The sequence below is a fragment of the Typopeltis vanoorti genome, chromosome 7, assembly GCF_054136105.1.
Source record: "Typopeltis vanoorti isolate ZY-2024b chromosome 7, IOZ_Tvanoo_1.0, whole genome shotgun sequence".
NCBI lineage: Eukaryota > Metazoa > Arthropoda > Arachnida > Uropygi > Thelyphonidae > Typopeltis > Typopeltis vanoorti.
Genome location: NC_143555.1, coordinates 147,865,838 through 147,888,086, shown reverse-complemented (window position 1 = coordinate 147,888,086; position 22,249 = coordinate 147,865,838). Strand labels below are relative to the sequence as shown.

Below are 22,249 nucleotides of genomic sequence, written 5' to 3'. Positions count from 1 at the left end.
ACTATAAGACGAATCGTCAGCTGGTATAAAAGCAATTTGATTCTAATGTTTAGCTTGCTGATTCTGTTTATTAGGGGGTAGATCTGAGCGATGACTTTAGATGCCTTTGTACATGTAGCCTTGATGTGTTGGTGTTGAAAGTTAATTTTTTGTCGAGGAAGACACCTAAGTAATTTGTTTCCGTCTGCCAGGTAATTTTGGTGTTGAATAATAAGTTGTCTCCTACAGGAGATACCGACCTTTTTGTGAAGTTTCCATTTGGAGAACCATCTTTCTAATTTTAGAGGGTTTTCTTGAAGATTTCTAGTAACCAAATGTGGTCGGAGAGATCTGACTAATAATGCTGTGTCATCTGCCATGATGGATGACATTGGGTTGTGCTGGATATCAGACATGTATATAGAGAACAGCAATGGAGCCAGTAGTGATCCCTGTGGCACTCTGGCCAAGATGGGTCGCTGAGATGAGGTAGTGCCGTTAATCTTGACTTGCATGGTCCTGTTTTGCAGATATGAACTAAATAAATATGTCAATTTCATTGAGATATCAGCTGAGATAAATTTATGTAGCAATCCAAAATGCCATATTTTGTCAAATGCTTTGGATAGGTCAAGGAAAACAGCTCCCGTGTATTGACGCCAGTTGTAGTTGGTAGTAATGTATTCCACTATTCTGTGGATTTGGTATTACTACTGTGGTGCCGAAAACCGAACTGCTCTTTAGGAAGGATGGCTAGTTCATTTATTGAGGTATGAAGACGTGCGATGATGACCTTCTCTGCAATCTTGCCTTGGTTGGAAATGAGACTGATTGGACGATAATTTTGAGGCAGGTGAGGATCCTTGCCTGGCTTATGTATAGAAATTACATCGGCCAGTTTCCAGGTGGAAGGAAAATAGTGAAGACTTAGGATTACATTTATTATTGTGGTCAATTGGACTACTGCTTTTCGGGGTAGATGTTTGATCACCCGATTAATAATGCCATCTGGCCCAGGAGCTTTTTTGTTCTTCAATTTTTTAGTAATGTCATATATCTCAGCCGGTGATGTTGGTGCAATACGGTCAGTGCTGGTGTCAGGAAGTTGGAATGAGTATCTGACCTTGCTGTGAATCTTATATATGTGATCAAAGTCAAGGTTTTCATACGAAGGCCTGCATTGCTCCTCCAAATTGTTTGCTATAACTTCTGCTTTGTCTACATCTGTATGAGCAAGGCCCTGATCAGAGAATATAGGGGAAGTGATCTGTCTTTGTTTTTGATATTTTTCAGTAGTCCCCAGATGGAGTGATCAGTAGGTGAAATGGAGGCTAACTTTTCTTCCCATACTTGGTCTCTGTGAGCTTTGAGTGCATCTCATACTGCCCCATGAGTCAGAGCTGTTTTATCTTGTGGTGCACACGTGTTACGGAATCTTTTTCTAGCTCTGTTTTTGTCTCTGATCAAGTTCATGATGTCTTCAGGCAAACGATTTGGCTTGCGGGCAGATTTGTAGGAGGAAGCTACCTTTATAGCAGAATTAATTTGTTGTGTGAGATTTGTAACTGCAGTTTCTACTTCTTCTTTTGTGCGTATGTGAGGAACAGATCCAATATAATCCTTCAGTGCTGTTGGCAGTCTTTCCCATGCTATGTAGGAGTGAGAAGGAGGAAACAAGTATTCTTGTTTTCCCAGCTGTAGTAGAATTGGGTTGTGATCGGATGATAGTTTATCCATAGATATGATGCTGTATTGAAGTTTGATATCCAGGATGTCAGCAGTGCCAAACTTACAGAGGTGAGTTGGTTCGGTGGGGCCTGCCACAGCAGCGTTGCTTGATCCTAAGTAATTGGAAAGGATGCAACCATTCTTCTTGGTGGTTGTGTAATTCCATGCAGGATGCTTGGAGTACAGATCCCCGGCTGTAATAGTGGGCTCTCTGATGCATAAGATGGCATTTAGGTCAGAGTGTAGTAGAGATTTTTGGGGAGGGTTATAAGCTGAGTAGATTTTCAGTTTGCCAGTGGAGCTGGTGATAACTTCCACGCCTGTGATGTCAAGGTTAGTGGTTGAAGGGTTGCCCACAGATTGGTGCTTAATGTAGTTTTTAATGAAGATGGCAGTGCCGCCACCTCTGTAGAGTAGTCTGTCATTTCTGTATAGGTGATAGCCCCTTATTGTAGGATTGTCTGAGGGTTTTAAATGAGTTTCACTGATTAATATAACATCTGGTTGATACCTATGTGTGAAATTTCGGAGTTCCAGAATTTTGTTTTTGAGGTCATTTGCTTTCCAAGCGACTATCTGAAGTGATGCTGGAATGAGTTTGTTACTATTCATTTATGAGAGCTGTGAGGATGACCTCACACCTCTCCACTAAAAGATTTCTTCATGTGTTTCACGAAGAAATCTTTTAGTGGAGGTTGCAGAGGGTTTGACAGGCTGAAATCTTGTAGCATGTTTGCAAGTGAGGCCGTAATAACAGCTGATAGATTTTTAGGTGCTATTGGTTGATTTTGTTCTGGTATATCTACGACACATTCTTCGGTTATTTCCATGTTATATGAGATTAACGGCTGTTAGATCAATAGTTTATATCGACTAGTTTTGGAAATTCCGTGGTTTACTTCATCAAAGTAAAGATTACTTAAACACACACTTCCATCACGATGATGATGTGTGTATATATGCAAAGTGTATACACATAATTGATAATACACCTCATATATACGTTAAAGATACCAAGAAATTATATACTTCGTTTTAATCCAAGGAAGCAAAACTAAGTTTTGCGCGTGAAATATATTCCCGTCTGAGCTACTTGCATATAGAAGCTAATGACTTCATATCGCTTGCCTTAGTATGTATCCCATAATGCAAAACACATCCCCTTTCAGGATTGTGTATAATGCAATGCATAATGGGAAGGGCCAGTACCCAGATTGGTTTTGACCTTTATTGAGGTCTCTTCAGTGGGAGCAAGAACCGGAAGAAATACCAAAGTTGAAGTAATGCAGAAATCATATATATCTCATATACAAGTAGACAAAAGGTGCTTGACCATCATAATAAAAATCTCGGGATGAGAGAAAGATGTAGAAAGATTTTTACTTTGGTTTCTGTTATACATTAAAGTATATAGTTTCTTGATATCTTTAACGTATAATAAACCCAAGGTAAAAAAAAAAAACTTTCAACATCTTTCTCTCATCCAGATATTTTTATTAATAAGTTCTAGCACCTTTTGTCTACTTGTATATGAGATTTATATGACTTCTGCATTACTTCAAGTTTGGTATCGAGATGGATTGATTCATTCAATCCAATACCCTTGGAGGGTAATGGATGGCAATGCTGTAGCTAATGAAGTTCTAACTGAGGCTCGGCTATTGCCGTTACCGTCTTGCCATGATCAGAGCTTTAATAGCTCAATAACACCTTATCCCTACACTGTCCTCTACAAATAACGGGGAAGATGAAAAGCATTCTTGCTTCGCCCCTTTAAGCCAGTCCTTATAAGGACTATAAGGATAAGTTTGGTATCTTTCCCTGGTCTCCGCTCTCTCCGATTCTTGCGGATATATTTCTCAACGATTTTGAAGATAAAGCTATTAACTCCTTTCATTTTAAACCAAAAGTCTGGTACCGCTATATTGATGATATTTTCCTCATCTGGGAAGACGTTGTCAATAACCTCTATTTATTTTTAGACCACCTAAACAAGTGTCATGAAAAATCTCTTTTACCTTCGAACTGGAATCCGATGCTGCCTTCCCTTTTTAGACCTGAAACTTACCAGATGTGCTGAGAGTATTAAAATCTCAATTTTTAGAAAGCCTACTCATACTGATAGATACCTTCATGCTTCCTCCCATCACTATCCCCCACAAAAATTTGGTATTATTTCCACCTTAGCTCACTGAGCCAAATCCTTACTTACAGAAGAAGCAGAAATTGAAAATGAACTCCTTTTTTATCATTATTAATAAAAAATCTTTTATTAATAATAGTGTCTCCCCTATGAAAATTGACAAATTTCTTTCCACCAATCACTCACCTACTTCTGAAGATCCCTCTTCCCTCAGAGCCTTCATCTCTTTGCCTTACATCAGCCCTCTTTCACCAAAACTGGCAAAAATTCTCTAAACGTTTAACTTCAAAACTTGCTTCAATACTCTCCCAAACTTCGTTCAGTACTTAGTAAACCCAAGAGAAACATCTTCCAACTCAGTTTCCAGGAGTGCACAAGATTTTATGTGATTGTGGTAAGCCATACTATGGCCAGACTGCTAAATCCATCCTTCTACGTTTGGATGAACACCGTAGAGATATCTCCTACAACAGGACCAGAGCCAGCGCTCTCTCTCTAGCCACGTTCTCTTTTCAGTTAACTCAGACGAAGGCCGCCAACACATTGTGCACTGGACTCAAACTTCTAACATCCATGTGTGCTACGATGAACTCGAAAGAAAGATTGTCGAATCTAGAGAAATTTCTCTAGATTCCTCTCATATCAACAACAGCCTGAGTTACAATCTCTCTGACGCACACGTTGCCTCTGTTCAGTATTGGCGCACTCGCGACAGCGCGTAGTCTACGTTTGTTTGGAACTCAAGCTCGCGTTTTGTTTTCAATCACGCTACTGTCTTTTTGTACTTGTTCTGTTATTACAATTTTAAATGGTATAAATACGTTACAGATACCAAGGTATTTTAACTATAAACCTTGTTTTGATCCATTTCCCAAGTAAGCGAACAGACAAGTACGCTCAATATATACACACGCACACACTGCTCAAAACAATTAGGAATATTCTTGTTACACTTATTTCATGCAAAAATGTATAATTTGTTAAATTAGTAATACATATCGATTATTTAAACAATATCTCATCAAAGTCCGCGCGGTTAGCCTAGTGGCTGTGCGCTTCGCAACCATATCCTTGGGGAAGGAGTGTCCTGGGTTCGATTCCCGTTGGTGACGTGAGGAGTTGAAGGATCTTCCTCAGCTATACCCAAATTAGCCGGTCTTGGGTGTGGACAGTGGGTTTTTCCCCAGTTTATCGTCGGGTTTTTCATCCCGCAAAGCAGGCAAATCGGCCTTGAGAACTCAACACTAAAGACATCGGATACATCGGGCGTAAGGCTGACCATCTTATCCTGTGAACGGCTTGAGGTCCGACGATTAATAAACCATCGACACCGCAAGGTAAAGGAGAGAAAAGGAAGAAGAAGATGATGATGAGCTAGCTCATCAATTACACCCTATCCATAAGTAAGAAATATTTATTCACGTATAAAGTAACCAATAATTATAATTAATTATTCAGAAATGTATAATTATCCGACAGAAACTAAAATATCCCCTAATTGTTTCGAGCAGTATGTGTGTGTATCATTCTCGGATTTCAACGGAGCATTCCATCACCACTCAGCACGTGAACACAGAATGCAAATGACGATGCTGTGTTCACGTGCTGAGTGGTCATGCAATGTTCCGTTTAGGAATCTATTTGTGTTCATGCTTTCCCTTTATTTTTTCCCTGTATATATACGTTTATTCTAGCCCTAGAGATGGTGAATATATCTGAATAAAATGAAAGTTCTACTGTCTTCTGTTTCAAATAGAAGCTGATTTTACAATGTATACACTTTTTAAGTAATAAATTCAACGCACTTATTTTGGCCATATGAGAAAAATGTCATCCACTTTTTAGGTTTTAGCATCGCTGAAGAGAGATCCACATTCGGAAACATCCATGTAACTGTTAGGCAAGCTATGGAAAGGTCACCAAGCCCATTGCTAAGCCTTTGATTTTTCGTTCATCCATTTTGTTGTTAATAAGGGTGGTGGTAGACAGAGAGTTAAAGTTTAGAAGACATATTTATAATCTTATCCAAGTAATCTTATGTGCTAAGGTAGCACATAAGATTACTTGGCTATTAAAGAACACACTAACAAGCAAAGGTAAGGAATTTATTATTTCTCTTTATAAAACCTGTGTTCAATTGGATCTCCTGGATTTCTTGGGGATGAGGAAGCAGTGGAGAGGATTCAAAGGCGAGCAACCAAGATGGTGAGTGGTCTGTGGGATGACCACACACAATCAATCTATGAGGATAGATTGAAGGTGTGTGGATTGCAGATGTTGGTTGACAGGAGAAAAAATTAATTGGGGATGTGATAAAAATATTGAAGTTCTTAAAAAGTTTTATAGGATAGATGCAGAGGAAATGTTTTAGCACTTCGCTAGAGGGACTAGAACAAGGGGTCATCTCAACCATTTAGCGTTGGAACTTGGGGAGGGGAAGAACCGTAATTTCTTTGGAAGACCCGGGTTCCAACCCTGTCGATGACTCGAGAAACCTTTATAAGGGCATTTTAAAAAATTAAAGACTTAACCCCTCTCATTCGGAGCTGGCGGGGTGTTTACTCCTAAAAATGGCATCCCATCCGTGGAACGCATGCAATAAACAGGCATTTGACACTGCCATCTTAAACTTACCTGCTGCGATCGTAACTCCAAGCAACTCAGTCTAACATCCCATTCTCTAGATAATAAAAATGCTTTTTACGGTAGCCCACTGTCTCTCTTCTCGATATCTTTCTGTAATGTGAATCCATTGCACCGAATTGTTGTTAAATGTTTATGCACTCGTTGCAGTGTACAGAACAAAAACCTTCATTTCTTTCAAAACTCAATCCTGCCTTATCTTTCTCAAAATGTGAATCTTCCTTACTTTTCATATCACAAGTACTTAATCCAGAAGAGATTTATCTCTTGGAATTAACATTGCCATCGAGATTATCTTCGTCTAAACACCTAAGTGTACTGCTGTTCTATAACCCAACATCCTCGTCCCTCCAGATGACGTTTCTTATTTAATTATCGATTCACTCTTTAAGAATAAGAAATCCATTCAGATATAGTAAACCGCTCTTGGATGGGTGTGTCCACACAACCCTCTTAAAAATTCCGGGCTGTTCAACAGCTCGACTGCTCTTTCACTAGCGGTTATGTGGCTTTCACTTTGACAAATCAGATATTTCGATCAGATATTCCTGCTATATATATATAGATAGATAGATTTTTTTTATTGTAAACATAACAATCTTATATACAGGATTAACCGGTTTTTGGTTCTCTGCAGTCAGACAGAGAGGTTACATGCTCATACTCTTGTTGAGGTATGTTACATCGAAGTAACTTATAAGGCTAATTACATTTTTTTAAAAAATTAAATTAAAGCCATTAAGAGATACTGTATAAGCACATTAATTTATGTGCTTATACAGTATCATGTTATTTTAACATGATACTGTATAAGAACATAAATGTGGAAGAACATAGAAGTTACTATTGCACAATATTATCTATTTACATGAGAGTGCCAGCTGATTAATTTTCGCACTGTTAAGCACAACAATCCTTCTTTCTTACCCATTTCTTTTGGCGGGGGGGGGAAGGTGTCACTTCTATGATGGAAAGTGGATTATAATGCAGTCGCCCTGCTCAATCAGGAGTTGATTCCGTGGATTCCATTCTAGGTGGAAAAGATCTAAGGTGTTGTTTTGCCTATGGTGGTGATGCTCGTGTAGGATCCGACTTCTCACCTTTTGTTGGAAGATTGCAGTGAGTTGGTCAATTGCCTCTCTCTGTGAAGTTGCTGTGCTGTCTGCTCTTGTATGTCTGAGGTAGAAGTTGTATATTACCGCTTTTGCGGTGATGAAAAGGTAATTGCAGAATGAATGGTTATTTGACTCCACATGGACGAGATTGAAATATTCCTCTTCTGTATGAAGATTACCACAGGTAAGAGCTGCCGTTTCCCGAGTCAAACTGATTAATTTAGTGTTGACTGGGCATTCCAAGTAGATATGCCGGACCGTTCCTAATTGGTAGCAGAAGAGGCAGTTATCTGAGACGTTTGAGTTAAATTTTCGTAATATAGTAGGAGTAGGTAATATATTATGTCACATTCTCCACTGAATATCTGCGTCAGGTTTTATGGCTCTTGTGCGATATGGTAGATCCCATTGAAATAGTGTTTGATCAGATGATGCAGGATTTTCCAACAAAGTGCTTTGGTTTGACTGTTGTGTTAGGGTGCTGCAGATCTTGTTGGTGTTGCTGGGTGTAAGTTTCTCCCATGAGTTATTGGTTTTTATCAGAAAGATAGGCGCCAAAACTTCTGAGTTTGGAGGGCTAAGCTCCACTTCTGTTATGCTATCAGGCATAGCGGTTTGAAAAGCGGCCTTCACGGTGTCTATCTGCTCAGACTCATTCCCATATTCCAGGTTTTCGAGCGAATTTGGAAAGCGCCAGGTGAGGATTGGAGAAAGAATGTCACCCAAGATCCTCACGTTTCGCCAGCTCCATGGAGGAAAGAAAAATTCTTTCTGAGTGATCGGGCTTCTTACCATCGTGTTGTGAAAGATGGGTTCCATGAGGATTTCAGGTAGGGATGCTGTCTTCACTGTGTGCTGGAGGTTTAGCTTCTTCCATCGTCGAAGGGCATCTTTGTAGAAGTGTGTTAAATTTACAGGCACTTGAGCTGTTGTCATTCTTAAGGTGGTGGAGAGAGAGAGAGACCTCTAGTGGCAGAAGTGAAAATATACTCAGTGGTGCATTTGTGTGATATTTCCTGTTGTATGGCATTTATGAGAAATCGAGCGCGGAACGTTGTTTTCCTGTTGTCAATGGAGACCAACTTTTGTCCTCCATCTTTGAGAGAAGTACACAGCTGGGAGTAGGAAAGCCGGTTTGTTTTATTCCATATGAATCGATATATGGTTGACTTTATTTGTTTGATGAATTGCACTGGTGGCGCAAGAATCTTTAGTGTATGCCAAAGGACACTGGTGGCTATTTGGTTAACGATTATTGTTCTCCCTCTTGTGGAGGCAGAGGTTCATATTGCTGCCCACTTTCCTAGAACTTGCTTGAAACGCGTGTTTAGTGTTTCCCAGTTCTTATCCACAAAAGAGGGTGTGTTTCCTAGGTAAATCCCCAGGTATTTGTTTCCCTCTGTGGACCAGGTACCATACATTGGGAGTCGGTTCGGTTTTTCTATTTGCCACACCACAGTCCTATGGTTTTATCTGTGTTTAGTTTGGCTCCTGAGGCTGCCCGATATTGTTGGTATGCCATTTGTATGTTATGAAAGTTCTCTTCTTTGCGGGCTATGATTGTAACATCATCAGCATATGCTGTCAGGGTTATGGTTTGGTAGGGAAGTTTCGGGCGGCATGCTTTGAGCAGCATGCTGAGTCTACACAAAAAGGGTTCGATGGCAATTGTGTAAAGAGGACCGGAGAGTGGACAGCCTTGTTTAATACCTCTGCTGTATGGTGCAGTTATGGTAAGGCTGTTGTTTATTTTCATGCAAAACTGTGCCTTGGCATACAACATTTTAATAGAGTGAATGATGCCTGAGCCAAAGCCAAATGCTTTCAAGCAGTTGAAGAGGTAAAGGTGTTCAACGCGGTCGAAAGCTTTTTCTTGGTCTAGTGTTACAAGACCCATTGTTTCACTGTTGTTGTTCGCTATGCTTATGAGATCCCTTATGAGGTGTAAGTTTTCGTGGATGGAATAGCTTCCAGGGATGGAATAGCTCTGATGCCTATTTATTATTTCGCTCAGAGCGGGTTTAAGTTTGTTGGCAATGGCTTTGGATATAATTTTGCAGTCGGTGTTTGTGATGGAGATGGGTCTCCAGTTTCCTAGTTTCGTCGCGTCTCCTTTCATTGGAATGAGTTTGATAACTGATGTTGTCATATTGAGTGGAAAGCCATTGGTATTCGCTTCGACAAATACTCTGTAGAGGATAGGTCCAAGCTGTTCCCAGAAGGACTGATAAAATTCAGTGGTGAGCCAGTCTATGCCAGGAGATTTATCTTTAGGTAAGGAGGTGCAGGCAGTTTTCAGATCGTGTAACGTGATGGGGAGTTCTGTGTTACTCCTTGTTGTTGGTGAGAGTCTTTTCACATCGGAGAGAATTATATTCGTCGCCTCCATAGATGTTGAGTTGGCTTGGTACAAATTTTTGTAGTACTGCAAGGTATATAAGAGGATTTCGTCATGATTTTCTATGATGTTTCCATTATCTGTTTTAATAGCAGATATAGTGGTGCACTCTTGTTGGCGTTTTTCTAGTGAGAAGAAATACTTTGTAGGAGCATCTGCGAAGTTAATATGTTTGCGTCGTGCTCTTATTAGTGCTCCTCTTGCAGAGTGCTCTAGGTGTGAGCGTATGGTGGCTTCTAGGGACTGGTATTCCTCAGATTCTGGATGATGCAGTTGCTGTTGTTGTTGCAAATTTTTAAGGGCTGAATGCTTATTCAAATTTCTTCGGTGACTATATTTTTGGGTGAATACCTTAACTTTGGATTTAAAAAGTGACCACCACTCGGAAATTGATTGTGAAGTAGGTATATCTGATGAGAGTTTCGATATAGATTTTAGACGTTCTGAGTTATTCTGTATCCTTTAGTAGGCCGTTGTTAAATATTCAGTATGCTCCTCCTTTGTATCTGGTGTGTTCAGGAAAGCAAATGTTAAGAAGGATAGAATCGTGGTCTGTTGCATGAGATGGATGGTATGTGACTCTCCTGATGTAGGGTATTGTGTGCATCGATGTATAGTATCTGTCGAGCCGTGCCTGGTATAGGACACTGGTAGGACCACCTTTGGCTCTCCAGGAGAAAATTTTCTCATGTGGGGGCAAGTGTCTGAAGGTGTCAGTCAGCTCGAAGTCATTTATTACATTCTGGAGAAGCTGAGCTAGTGAGGGTCGATGTTCTTGGCATTGCTGTCTGTCCATTGCAGGATCCAGATTGCAGTTGAAATCCCCTGCCAGTATGATGTGGTCATTGACCTTGCTGAGGTGGTTTCGCACAAACTCCAGTACCTGTACTGCAAGCTGGTCATTTTGTGGGATGTATATGTTAATGATACATATTTTCTTTCCTGTCTGAGTTGTAGTGAGTGCATATATTGCACACCCAGGAAAGGTATCGATTATTTCTACTTTTAGAGCGCTGTTTTGGTAAATTCCAATGCTGACTCCAGATCCATGAAGTTGTATGGCAGGACAGTGGTGCATGGTATAAGGCCAGTTCTTCCAGTGTTGATATGAAGCTTTGCTGTTGCAATGGAAGTTTGTTTCCTGCAGCATAACTATTTCTGGCTTGTGGGCAAGGATATGCTGCAGGACCAGCCTGTTTCGCAGTGGTGTGGCACATCCTCTAGCGTTTAGTGAGAGAAGGTTTATTGAGGTGCTCATTATTTTTATGGTTTAGTTTTATTTGGTGCGGTAATCCTCACATCCTTTTCGGGTAGTTACACTGCCGCTGGGATTCAAGACCGTTTATCAGGTAGTATACCAAGAAATTTTATTCCTAGTTTTAATCCTTTTCCCAAGTAAGCAAAACAAAGTTTTGCATGTGAAATATATTCACGTCTGAGCTACTTGTATATATCGAGGCTAACGACTTCATATCACTTGTCTTAATATGTATCCCATATTGCAAAGCACATCCACTTTCGGGCGTGTATAATGCAATGCATAATGGGAAGGGCCACTACCCAGACCGGTTTCGACCTTTATTGAGATCTCATCAGTGGAATCTAGATTCGGGAGAGATATCAAGGTTGAAGTAATGCAGAAGCCATATATATTTCATATACAAGTACACAAAAGGTGCTTGACCTTCTTAACAAAAATCTCTGGATGTGAGAGAGCGATGTAAAAAAGTTTTTTCTCTTAATTCTATTATACATTAAAGTATATAATTTCTTGGTATCTTTAATGTATAATAAACCCAGTAAAGTGACAACACATGTACAGTTTCTTAATTCAGGGAAACCTGCACCCTACATGTTTTCGGACATTTTTCATATCGTAACCATTTTGAATTAGGATATGTTTTAAGTGTTCAGACTCCTGCCTTTTTATTTCTCATCATCACTTGAAATGATACACACTTTAACCGACAGAATGCAAATGATGATGTGTTTAATTTTTTTTGTCGCGCTGAGTGGTGATGCAATGTTCCATTTAGGAATCTATTTGTCTTCATTTTCCCTTCTCTTACTGCATATATGCGTTTATTCTAGATAGAGATGGTGAATTTATCTGAATAAATGAAAGTTGTACTGTCTTCCAAATATGAAGCTGATTTTACGATGTACACTTTTTTAAGTAGTAAATAAATTCAGCGCACCTATTTTGGCTAGATAAGAAAAACGTTATCCACTTTCTTAGGTTTTAGGCATCGTTGCAGAGAATTTGTCATTCGAAAAAATCCATGTAAATATTTGCAAGATATGGAGAGGTCATCAAGCTCATTGCTAAGCCTTTGATTTTCGTTCATCCATTTTGTTTTTAATAGGGATGGTGGTAGACAGTTAAAGGTTGGAGGACATTTTGCTAATGCAGCACATAAGATTACTTGACTATTAAAGAACACACTAACAAGCAGAGGTAAGGAATTTATTATTTCTCTTAACAAAGCCTGTGCTCAGGTTGGGTCTCCTGGATTTCTAGGGGATGAGGATGCGGTGGAGAGGGTTCAGAGTCGAGCAACCAAGATGGTGAGTGGTCTGTGGAATGACCACACACAATCGATCTATGAGGATAGATTGAAGGTGTGTGGATTGCGGATGACAGGAGAAAAAATTAATTGGGGATTAACCCCTGAACATACAAAGACGTCTGTGACACGTCTTTTGTTTATTGCACCAAAATTGATTTTGAATTTTGGTTTCACATATAAATACGACCGAATAGAGACGCTAGACAATCTTGTGCCTATTTCCTTTCAGCCGAGAAAAGTTGCCAATGGCATGTATGCTATTTCGTTTGCGTTTGCACAAATTCATCATTTGATCTAGTAAATCACCCTCGCCAAAAAATTGGCAGAAAAACGACCGCTTTCTGATTTTTAATTGGTATGTTAAGGTGTTAAAAGGTTTTATAGGATAGATTCAGGGGAAATGTTTCAGCACTTATCTAGTGGGACCAGAGCAAGGGGTCATCCCTGGGGTTGAATAAAGGTGTGGTTTGTAGGGGGTGTGAGGGGTAGATTTTTTGCTTGGAGAGTTGTGAATGAGTGGAATGGGTTGCCAGAGTCATTTGGAGTGCTTTTTCTGTTAATGGGGATTCAAGAAGAGGTATGATAGATTGGGTCTCCCGCGATGAGTCCTCGGACTCCGTTGAGGTGCCCTTATAATAATAATAATAATTTTTTTCTTTTTTTTTTGGAATCAGATCCTTTCACAGCCTCTACGATTTTATCCTTATTTTTCAAAATGGTCGTCACTGTAGAATGAGACCATCTGCAGTCATGTGTGATCACATTGACGGGCTTACCAGTTTCATGTTGCTTTATAACTTGCACCTTCGTTTCAAGATCGACTGCTTGCCTCTTTTTCTGTGATTCTTCACTAGGTTTTTTGATTGTGCGTGTAGGGGCCATGTTGCACAAAACATCGCCAACTATTTAACGATAAATACACAAACAACCCATTTCTCAAACGCAAAATCAACAGAGGAAATGTTGAAGACACGTGCCAACTGTCGAGGGAGGTTGCCGCTGAAAGTGCTGTCGCCACTGGGCATGCTTTTCACTTTACGCTCGCTTGCTGTCTAGTTCGAAAGTATAGCCGAAAATGTTATTTATTCCCTTAAGGGATCACGGACGTATCTTCGAGAGGACGTAACTCGAACGTACGTAAGTCGAGGGATGACTGTATTAATAGTTCTACTAATGTATTATTAATAGTATTAATAATACTACTTCATAACTCCAGTTAAATACGATTGTCATGTATCTTAATAAAAATCTATGTTAATTATGTGGTATTTTCTACATATTTTGTGGTATTGTCCACGACGCTGTCAGCTGAAGGCCTAATAGGGTCATTAGGGATTCGGTAGTGGAGGAATGTTTTCTCTAAATTTTAGGTTGGCCCTTGAATTAGTTTATCGCTGTTGCAAGTAAGCAGACATTTATCTTCACAAACAAGCCCAGTAGTTTTAATTCGATAATAATAATAATAATAATAATAATAATAATAATAATAATAATAATAATAATAATAATAATAATAATAATAATAATAATAATAATAATAATAATAATAATAATAAAGTTTTACATATGTATAATGTTTAGAAAACTGACCATATATCAAGACTAAATAGTCTGTGGGTTTTAGAATTATATATTTTTTTAAATAAAATATGTGGCATTGTAATGTTGAGTCCTTTTCAATATATGTATAAAAATTGTGTCTGAATCTTAATAAATTGTTCGTTGTAAGATAACTTTCTATCCAGTTACCTCAGTATCCCATAACACAGCAAACTGCCTTTTTTGGAGTGTATATTAACTGTTTATCGGTTTTAAGCAAGATGGCTTTATTGTTGCATATGTTCATTACTCGGAAACCTCTGTTTTAGTAATAAATATTATTGGATAGATAGTGTTTCTTTTTCTTTCTTTTTTTTTTCACACAATACTGAGAATTTTTCCAAGCTTAAATAATTTATTAGCTCTTTCTTATATATAATATATTTTTCTTATACATTGCCACGAATACAATCAATACACAAAGCAGCCAATTAGAAAATACTAGAGTTATACGCAGCGACCTCTACTCCCAGACTAACGTTCCACGTTTCTGTGGTGGACATGCTCAGAAAGGAGTAGAGGCTTGAGACTGTCACTGCAGCTGCTAGAGTGGAGTTCCTGGATACATCGGCAACTGTAGTATCTGTCACGTTCGTAAATGGAGTGGGAATGTGTATCGGTGGAAGACCATCGCATGGACGAAGTAAAGGTGGACCGAGTAAGTAATCGATCATGTACGCCACACCAGATCCTGTGGTGAGTCCGAGACTGTAGGACAACGTCATGATGTTTCCTAAAATGAAAAGCACAACGATGAGTTTGTAAGTATGACGTCAAGATGACGTCACATCAATCTCAAAACTTTATTATTATTATTATTATTATTATTATTATTATTATTTTGATGATAAGTATTTGTGTCTTAAAAAATGCAGCAATGGATTAACTGTTAATCATTAATATTATGACTACATCGCGCAAAGTAAAATACATTGTTCAAAATTCATTCGAATAATTTATTATTAATAAAAAATGCTGCATTAATTAAATTATACAATTGTTTATGCAATATAAATAATCCACATTATTCATTTGTAAATAATAATATCGTTATATAAATTAGCTGCATAAATTCCTCAAGTCAGTACGGGGTATCCCCTTTACTTGTAAAAACGCCCAGCACAATAGAACATTTCGATACGAACACGTTCATAAAGAAAAATGATTACTTTTTAACAAAACATAAAGATTTATTCTAAAATATAAAATAGAATATTATGATAAAATTAAATTTAAAAGAAAATTGGAATAATTAGGAAAATTTATCTCATAAATGAAAACTTAAGTAGTACAACTAAACATTTATTAGATTAATATGATATATATATAAATAACAGAAAAGGGTAAGACGTCCGGAACGGAGTTGAATGAATCAATCGACCGTGAGATGCGGTGATTGATTTTATATGAGATGCCCATATAGGGTAACGGATGGCAATGCTGAACCAATGAAGTTTAACTGAGGTTCGGCTGTTGCTGTTATCCTGGGTAAATGAGTTCGCTCTCTTAGGTTTTGCCCTAAGGGAGCACTTTGAGTCTCCGGGGAAAGTGTTCTCCGGCACGGCCCGCTGAGGGGTACTTGCCGGTGAATTATTTTCCTCGGAATATGAGCGGTTCTGCTCGGTACTCGAGTTTCACTGAGTAGAACCAACGCTGAGATTTGGACGGTCTTTCGCCCACGAATGAGTGGCCTAGAGATCGTCCGATATTTTTGAGATATCACCTTTACTTACACATACGGTGATTGATTTTATATGAGATGCCCATATAGGGTAACGGATGCAATGCTGAACCAATGAAGTTTAACTGAGGTTCGGCTGTTGCTGTTATCCTGGGTTAATGAGTTCGCTCTCTTAGGTTTTGCCCTAAGGGAGCACTTTGAGTCTCCGGGGAAAGTGTTCTCCGGCACGGCCCGCCGAGGGATACTTGCCGGTGAATTATTTTCCTCGGAATATGAGCGGTTCTGCTCAGTGGTCGGGGAGCCCGTCACTGAGTGGAACCAACGCTGGGATTAGGACGGTCTTTCGCCCACTATGGAGTGGCCTAGAGATCGTCCGTATTTTTGAGATTTCACCTTTACTTACATAGTCGGTGATTGATTTTATATGAGATGCCCATATAGGGTAACGGATGGCGATGCTGAACCAATGAAGTTTAACTGAGGTTCGGCTGTTGCTGTTATCCTGGGTAAATGAGTTCGCTCTCTTAGGTTTTGCCCTAAGGGAGCACTTTGAGTCTCCGGAGAAAGTGTTCTCCAGCACTGCCCGCTGAGGGGTACTTGTTGGTGAATTATTTTCCTCGGAATATGAGCGGTTCTGCTCAGTGGTCGGGGAGCCCGTCACTGAGTGGAACCAACGCTGAGATTAGTATGGTCTTTCACCCACTATGGAGTGGCCTAGAAATCGTCCGTATTTTTGAGATTTCACCTTTACTTACATAGTCGGTGATTGATTCATTCAATCCAATACCCTTGGAGGGTAATCGATAGCAATGCTGTAGCTAATGAAGCTCTAACTGAGGCTCGGCTATTGCTGTTACCCTCTTGCCATGATCCGAGCTTTAATAATAGCCCAATAACCTTATCCCTACACTGTCCGCTACAGATAACGGGGAATATGAAAAGCATTCTTGCTTCGCCCCTTTAAGCCAGTCCTTATAAGGACTAAGGTAAGATGTCCGGGAGCCAGTCAAGGAATCAATCGACCGTGAGATGTGGTGATTGATTTTCAATCCAATACCCTTGGAGGGTAATGGATAGCAATGCTGTAGCCAATGAAGTTCTAACTGAGGTTCGGCTATTGCTGTTACCCTCCTGCCATGATCATAGCTTTAATTAATAGCTCAATAACAGCTTATCCCTACACTGTCCTCTACAGATAATGGGGAATATGAAAAGCATTCTTGCTTCGCCCCTTTAAGCCAGTCCTTATAAGGTAAGACGTCCGGATTCAAAAGAGGATTGATACATTCAATCCTCTTTTGAATGGCTAAGGCATTGCCATCCATTAGAACTTCATTGGCTAAGGCATTGCCATCCATTACTCTTTCAATAATAATTTTTCTTGCAATAATATTTGTATAATCAAGTCTGAAATTCACCTCTGAAAGCTGATGACCTTTGATTCGTTTTAAATTTTTAATATTCAAGAATATTAAATATTAAACTTTAGAGCTAATTTAAGAACCATATGATCATTTAAATGGCAAAACAGGCCTTTAAAGCAAAAAATAAGGGGGGGGGGAGAACAGAAGAATGAAAGGTGTGAAATGGATGATGCACTTAGGAGTACATCAGTTTAGAAGACAGAAAAAGTAAGAACTGATCAAATCCAACTTAACAACTTATCAGACTTAAAATAAATTGTTGGTAGGAAAATATTTTGAACTATTTTGTATGCCAAATGATATACCAGAAAAACGTAACATACACTGCTTGGAAAGAAGCCAATGGACACCTCCATGAGCAAGGCACATCGTGCCATGTAAAAAGTCACCTTTTTATAGTCAGTATAAATTGGAGGAATATGATGCTCCCAAGTCAGTGCACAACTGTGTCCAGGTGAAATGGCTGTGAGATGGAAACTGTCAGAGTTTGAAAGAGGCATTGTGATAGGAAATGGATGGCAATGCCTTAGCCAATGAAGTTCTAACTGAGGCTCGGCTATTGTTGTTACCCTCCTGCCATGATCAGAGCTTTATTAAATGCTCAGTAACACCTTATCCATACACTGTCCTCTACAGATAATGGGGAGGATGAAAAGCATTCTTGCTTCGCCCCTTTAAGGCAGTCCTTATAAGGACTATAAGGTAAGACGCCCACAGATGTAGTTTGATATAGGAATGGTTGCAGAGACCAAAAGTCCTTTTTAGGACTTCCAGGGTAACAAATGGCAATGCTGTAGCCAATGAAGTTTTAACTGAGGCTCGGCTATTGCCGATACCTAGCCATGACCGGAGCTTTTTACTTCAATAACACTCCATCCACACAGACTTTCTTCATTAAGATGATGGAATAAAGAGTCAAGGACTCAGTCCATCTCCCAGTTCTTTTAAGAACTTAAGAACTAAGACGTCAGTAGTAATAGGGGTGGCTCTAGTGACAATATCAAGATAAGATAAGGAATCGTGACGTGATTGTTTGCTGACGTCATTGTGTGCATGGTTTCATGGGTGTGTGATGTTTGGAATTTCCCTGTGGGGATATGTGTCACTGGTTTCCGTTGTTGTGTTTTTAGTTCGCGTATGGGATTATGGGTGATGGTAGAGATAAGGATTCATGTTGTGATTGGTGGTGTACTAGTGACAAGATGAAGATCAAGATAAGATAAGGAATAGTGTCGTGGGTGTGTGTTGTTTTCAGAAGTAGATAAGTGACGTCATTTGTTATTTGTAAATAAGTGACGTCATTTGTTATTTGTAAATAAGTGACATTATTATTTTGAATGGAAAGGATGATATTAGTGGATAAGAAATCGTGTCGTGATTGGTGGACACTTCTGACAAGATCAAGATAAGATAAGGAATTGTGATGTGAATATTTGTTGTTAGTTGTAAATAAGTGACGTTGTTGTTTTGAATGGAAAAGGGAGATATATTACTGTATAAGTAATCGTGTCATGAATGGTGAACACTTCTGACAAGATCAAGATCAAGATAAGATTAGGATTCGTGACGTGAATGTTTGTTGTTATTGAGTTTGGAATGATAATTTAATTTAACTATATGCTATGTCACACAAACATACAGTTTTTTTAATCATGATGGCGACAGTCTTTCGAGGTTTTCTGAATAATTTAATTATATGTTATGTCACTCAAACATACAGTTTCTTTCTTCTATAGATGGTTGTACTAATTTTCCAATACATTTTTTGATATTTCTTTCCTGTTAAAGAGTGGGAATTCTTAGAGAAAGTCGTGATGGCTCTCGTGTTTCGAGTTTTTCTGAATAATTAATTATATACTTAAAAAACCTGTCCTTAAACACACACATACACACACACATACATATTAGACATAAAAAATCGCTAATGTATCCATGTTGATACTCTAATATATACCCTATGATTATACTTATGGGAAAAAAAAACTATTCAGTATTAGAATTACGCTTACTAATAACATACGAGCAGTTGTTATGTTTAAGTTAAAAAAGTACTTACAGCTTTCCACATGACTCTTCTAAATACGTATATTTCAAAATAGTTGAATTTTATATCCACAACACAAACACAAAAACCACAAAGAATGAAATTTCTGTAAATACTGTAACCTGAACTAGTTACTTCCTCCTTTAGATTACAGACAGTAGATGCTGTGGTTTCGTCATTTGCATTATCCCCCAGCGAGCGGTTTTCTTCAAAAGGGATGACATGAGTCACATCTGTAAATTGGGGTATTGTTCAAAAGGTAGCATTTCCTCAAGTTTGGATATTTCTCAAATACTTACATATGACTAAGGGATTAGTATCCACATGTTTGAATCACACATATCCTAAAATTATTCATTCTTCGTTACCGTCGGAATTCATTGGTGTAGTAAATTAATGCTTACATTTAATTTTAATTTAGAGTACTATCCGATTGGTTCTCTGTATTAATTCTTTCCAACTGTTGCCCAAACTCGGTGGGAAAGTCTATGCACCGTTTTGTTTAGGTTAAGTGTTATTTCCTGTTTCGAATTCCGATTGTTGTTAGCGTATGGAATTCTGACAAGTGAAATTATTACTATTATTTTTTTTTTCAAATTGAATGGTTATTTTCTGTATTTTACTTTTAAAAGTCATATTCTAACAGAATAACTGAGCAGAATTAATAAATATATAAAGTGTATGTGAATTTATTTTCCAACACTGTATATTTCTAATTAAGTCTTATCTTAAAGATAACTCTCTTATCCGGTCGCCATTTGTTGGTGTTCGAACTCTTGGTTTCCGTTGTGAAATTACTAATATAACTATTAATTTTACCTTCGATTCCTTGTGCTTTTAACCTATTTCTGTAAGTGGAATTTATTTATTTTATTTATTTTTTTCTTTAGCATTAGTAAATTTTAAGTAACTGATATGAGACAAACAAGGTTTTGAACTCTCCGCAGCATTTTTCTACAGCAATCTTTTTAAGAGTTTTGTAACGTGGCGTTGGTTTTAAATATCTAATAAAAAAAAATAAAAAAACTCTCTGGTTACTTTGTGGCATGAAATTTCACAAGGAAAAAAAAAGAAAAAAAATGTTATCCTCCTTCTTAAAGTTGTATATAACACATCAACGACACTCAAGTGTTCATTTAAATTTACACATTTTATTTGAATAATATATTTTTTCCAAATTGTATTAACTGAATCTAACATTACAGAAAATAAATCAATAAATTGAAAAATACATCAAAGGTTCTTCCATGGTTGTGGAATTGCCATCGTATGGTTTTGACAATGTGACTCTCATCTGAAAGTTAATTTTTCGTTTGGCGTTCGTTGGGAATTTATTACTGTAGTAAAATTAAGGGTTGTTTATTTATTTCTTTGAATCCAATACGTATACTTCAGAGAATTATTAAAAGCACAGAATCTTTAGTTATGTTTCCAAAAGCATTTAAAAGTACACGTTATGTTTTCATGTTTTGGGCATCCAATTTCATTTAAATCAAGAACAGGCCTGCCTATTATCTTCGTTAATGTTTTTGATTTTTCTCTTCCTTTGGCAAGTAATATATGATATTTGCATGTTGATTCTATCATCCAATCTCTTAGTTTGTCCAAGGCTAGTGAACCAATTTCACACTTCAGCTGATGGTTATATTTTATTAACCAAGAATTCTGTTTTTTAACTCTTTCAGGTAATTCTTTCCAACTACAAGGTGAATTTGTCACTGCATATCTTATACTAATTCCATCAGAAATACAAATTTCTTTAGGAAATAAATTTGAACTCTTATTCAAAAAAATTGTACATCAATTATCCCAATGATAACTGAAAATTCATATTTTTCACCCACTGTCGATTTTTCATAATCGTATTCCTTCATTCTTCTTCTTCGATTACTTCATATGGCACCACAAATAAATAGTTATTTATTATTATTTCACTGATTATCAGCTCTGATCGTATACTTTATGGTAACATTCGTTTACCAAATTCTAAACAATTAGAACTTTTCACAAAGAAACTTTCAAAGAATTTGTGGCTCACCATTATTTTTGCATTACCAAACACAAATCACAAAACAGCAGCTGCAGTGGCTGAACGATTACCTTAAGTCCAAAGTCACTCGACTCTATGGTATTTTCTTATAGTACTGTTTACACTTACCATCCCCTACCCTTACCGTTCCTTAAAAAGTGAGCTCATCATTCCTTCAAACGATGAGCTCACTCATCTTCACTAGGCTGAGAAGACATCTTCTGGAGGAGATGGGGATGGTGAGAGACTAGGGTGATGGGGTTGGTGGGGGATCATTGCAGGGAAGGCATCTGTCACCCTCTGTGATATCACAGAATGAGAGACGTGTGGTCCCCAGAAATATCCAATCACATAACAACATTGTTGTCATGTTTTGTTTGGCTATGGAATTGTGGGTGATGTTTTTGAGATAAGATATCTTGGAATTTTACCAGGGTGACACACATCCGTCATTGTCGTCATGGTTTATCCAACACCATGCAGAAACATGTCCATGAATCATCTGCGTAAAAGTTTCATTTTGGAAGGAATGGTCAGGGTTATGGGTCAGGTAAACAGTACTATAAGGAAAAATAAACGAGTCAAGTGTCTTTGCAGTTACGACAATTCGTTCATCCTGCGAAGTTATTGTATTGTGTTGTGGTGATTGGTATCCAGGAAAGTAAAGTAAAGTAAAGTAAAATAATGGGTGAGCCACAAAAGTCATTGAAATTTTCTTTCTTCAGGAAAATAGCACTAGACAAAACTCTTCACCTAGCTCTAAAAGGATGGAAACCGATTATTATTTTAGAAGACAAGTACATTGTGATGTATTTTCCAGGACCACTTGGGAAAAATTATGCAGGAAGTGGTCTGATATCCTTGGCTACTTGCAAAGAAGAGTTGACTACGAAATG

General features: G+C 38.1%; 1 protein-coding gene across 1 annotated transcript in view; it reads right to left on the bottom strand.

Moving 5' to 3' along the window:
- Positions 1-14,606: 14,606 nt before the first annotated feature.
- The window catches only part of Ent3 (equilibrative nucleoside transporter 3), an 81,992-nt gene continuing 74,349 nt past the window's right edge, over positions 14,607-22,249 (bottom strand). The window contains exon 7 of the mRNA XM_090395132.1: positions 14,607-14,908. Within this exon, the coding sequence (XP_090251258.1) occupies positions 14,607-14,908 (302 nt within the window). The remainder of the gene's footprint in view (positions 14,909-22,249) is intronic.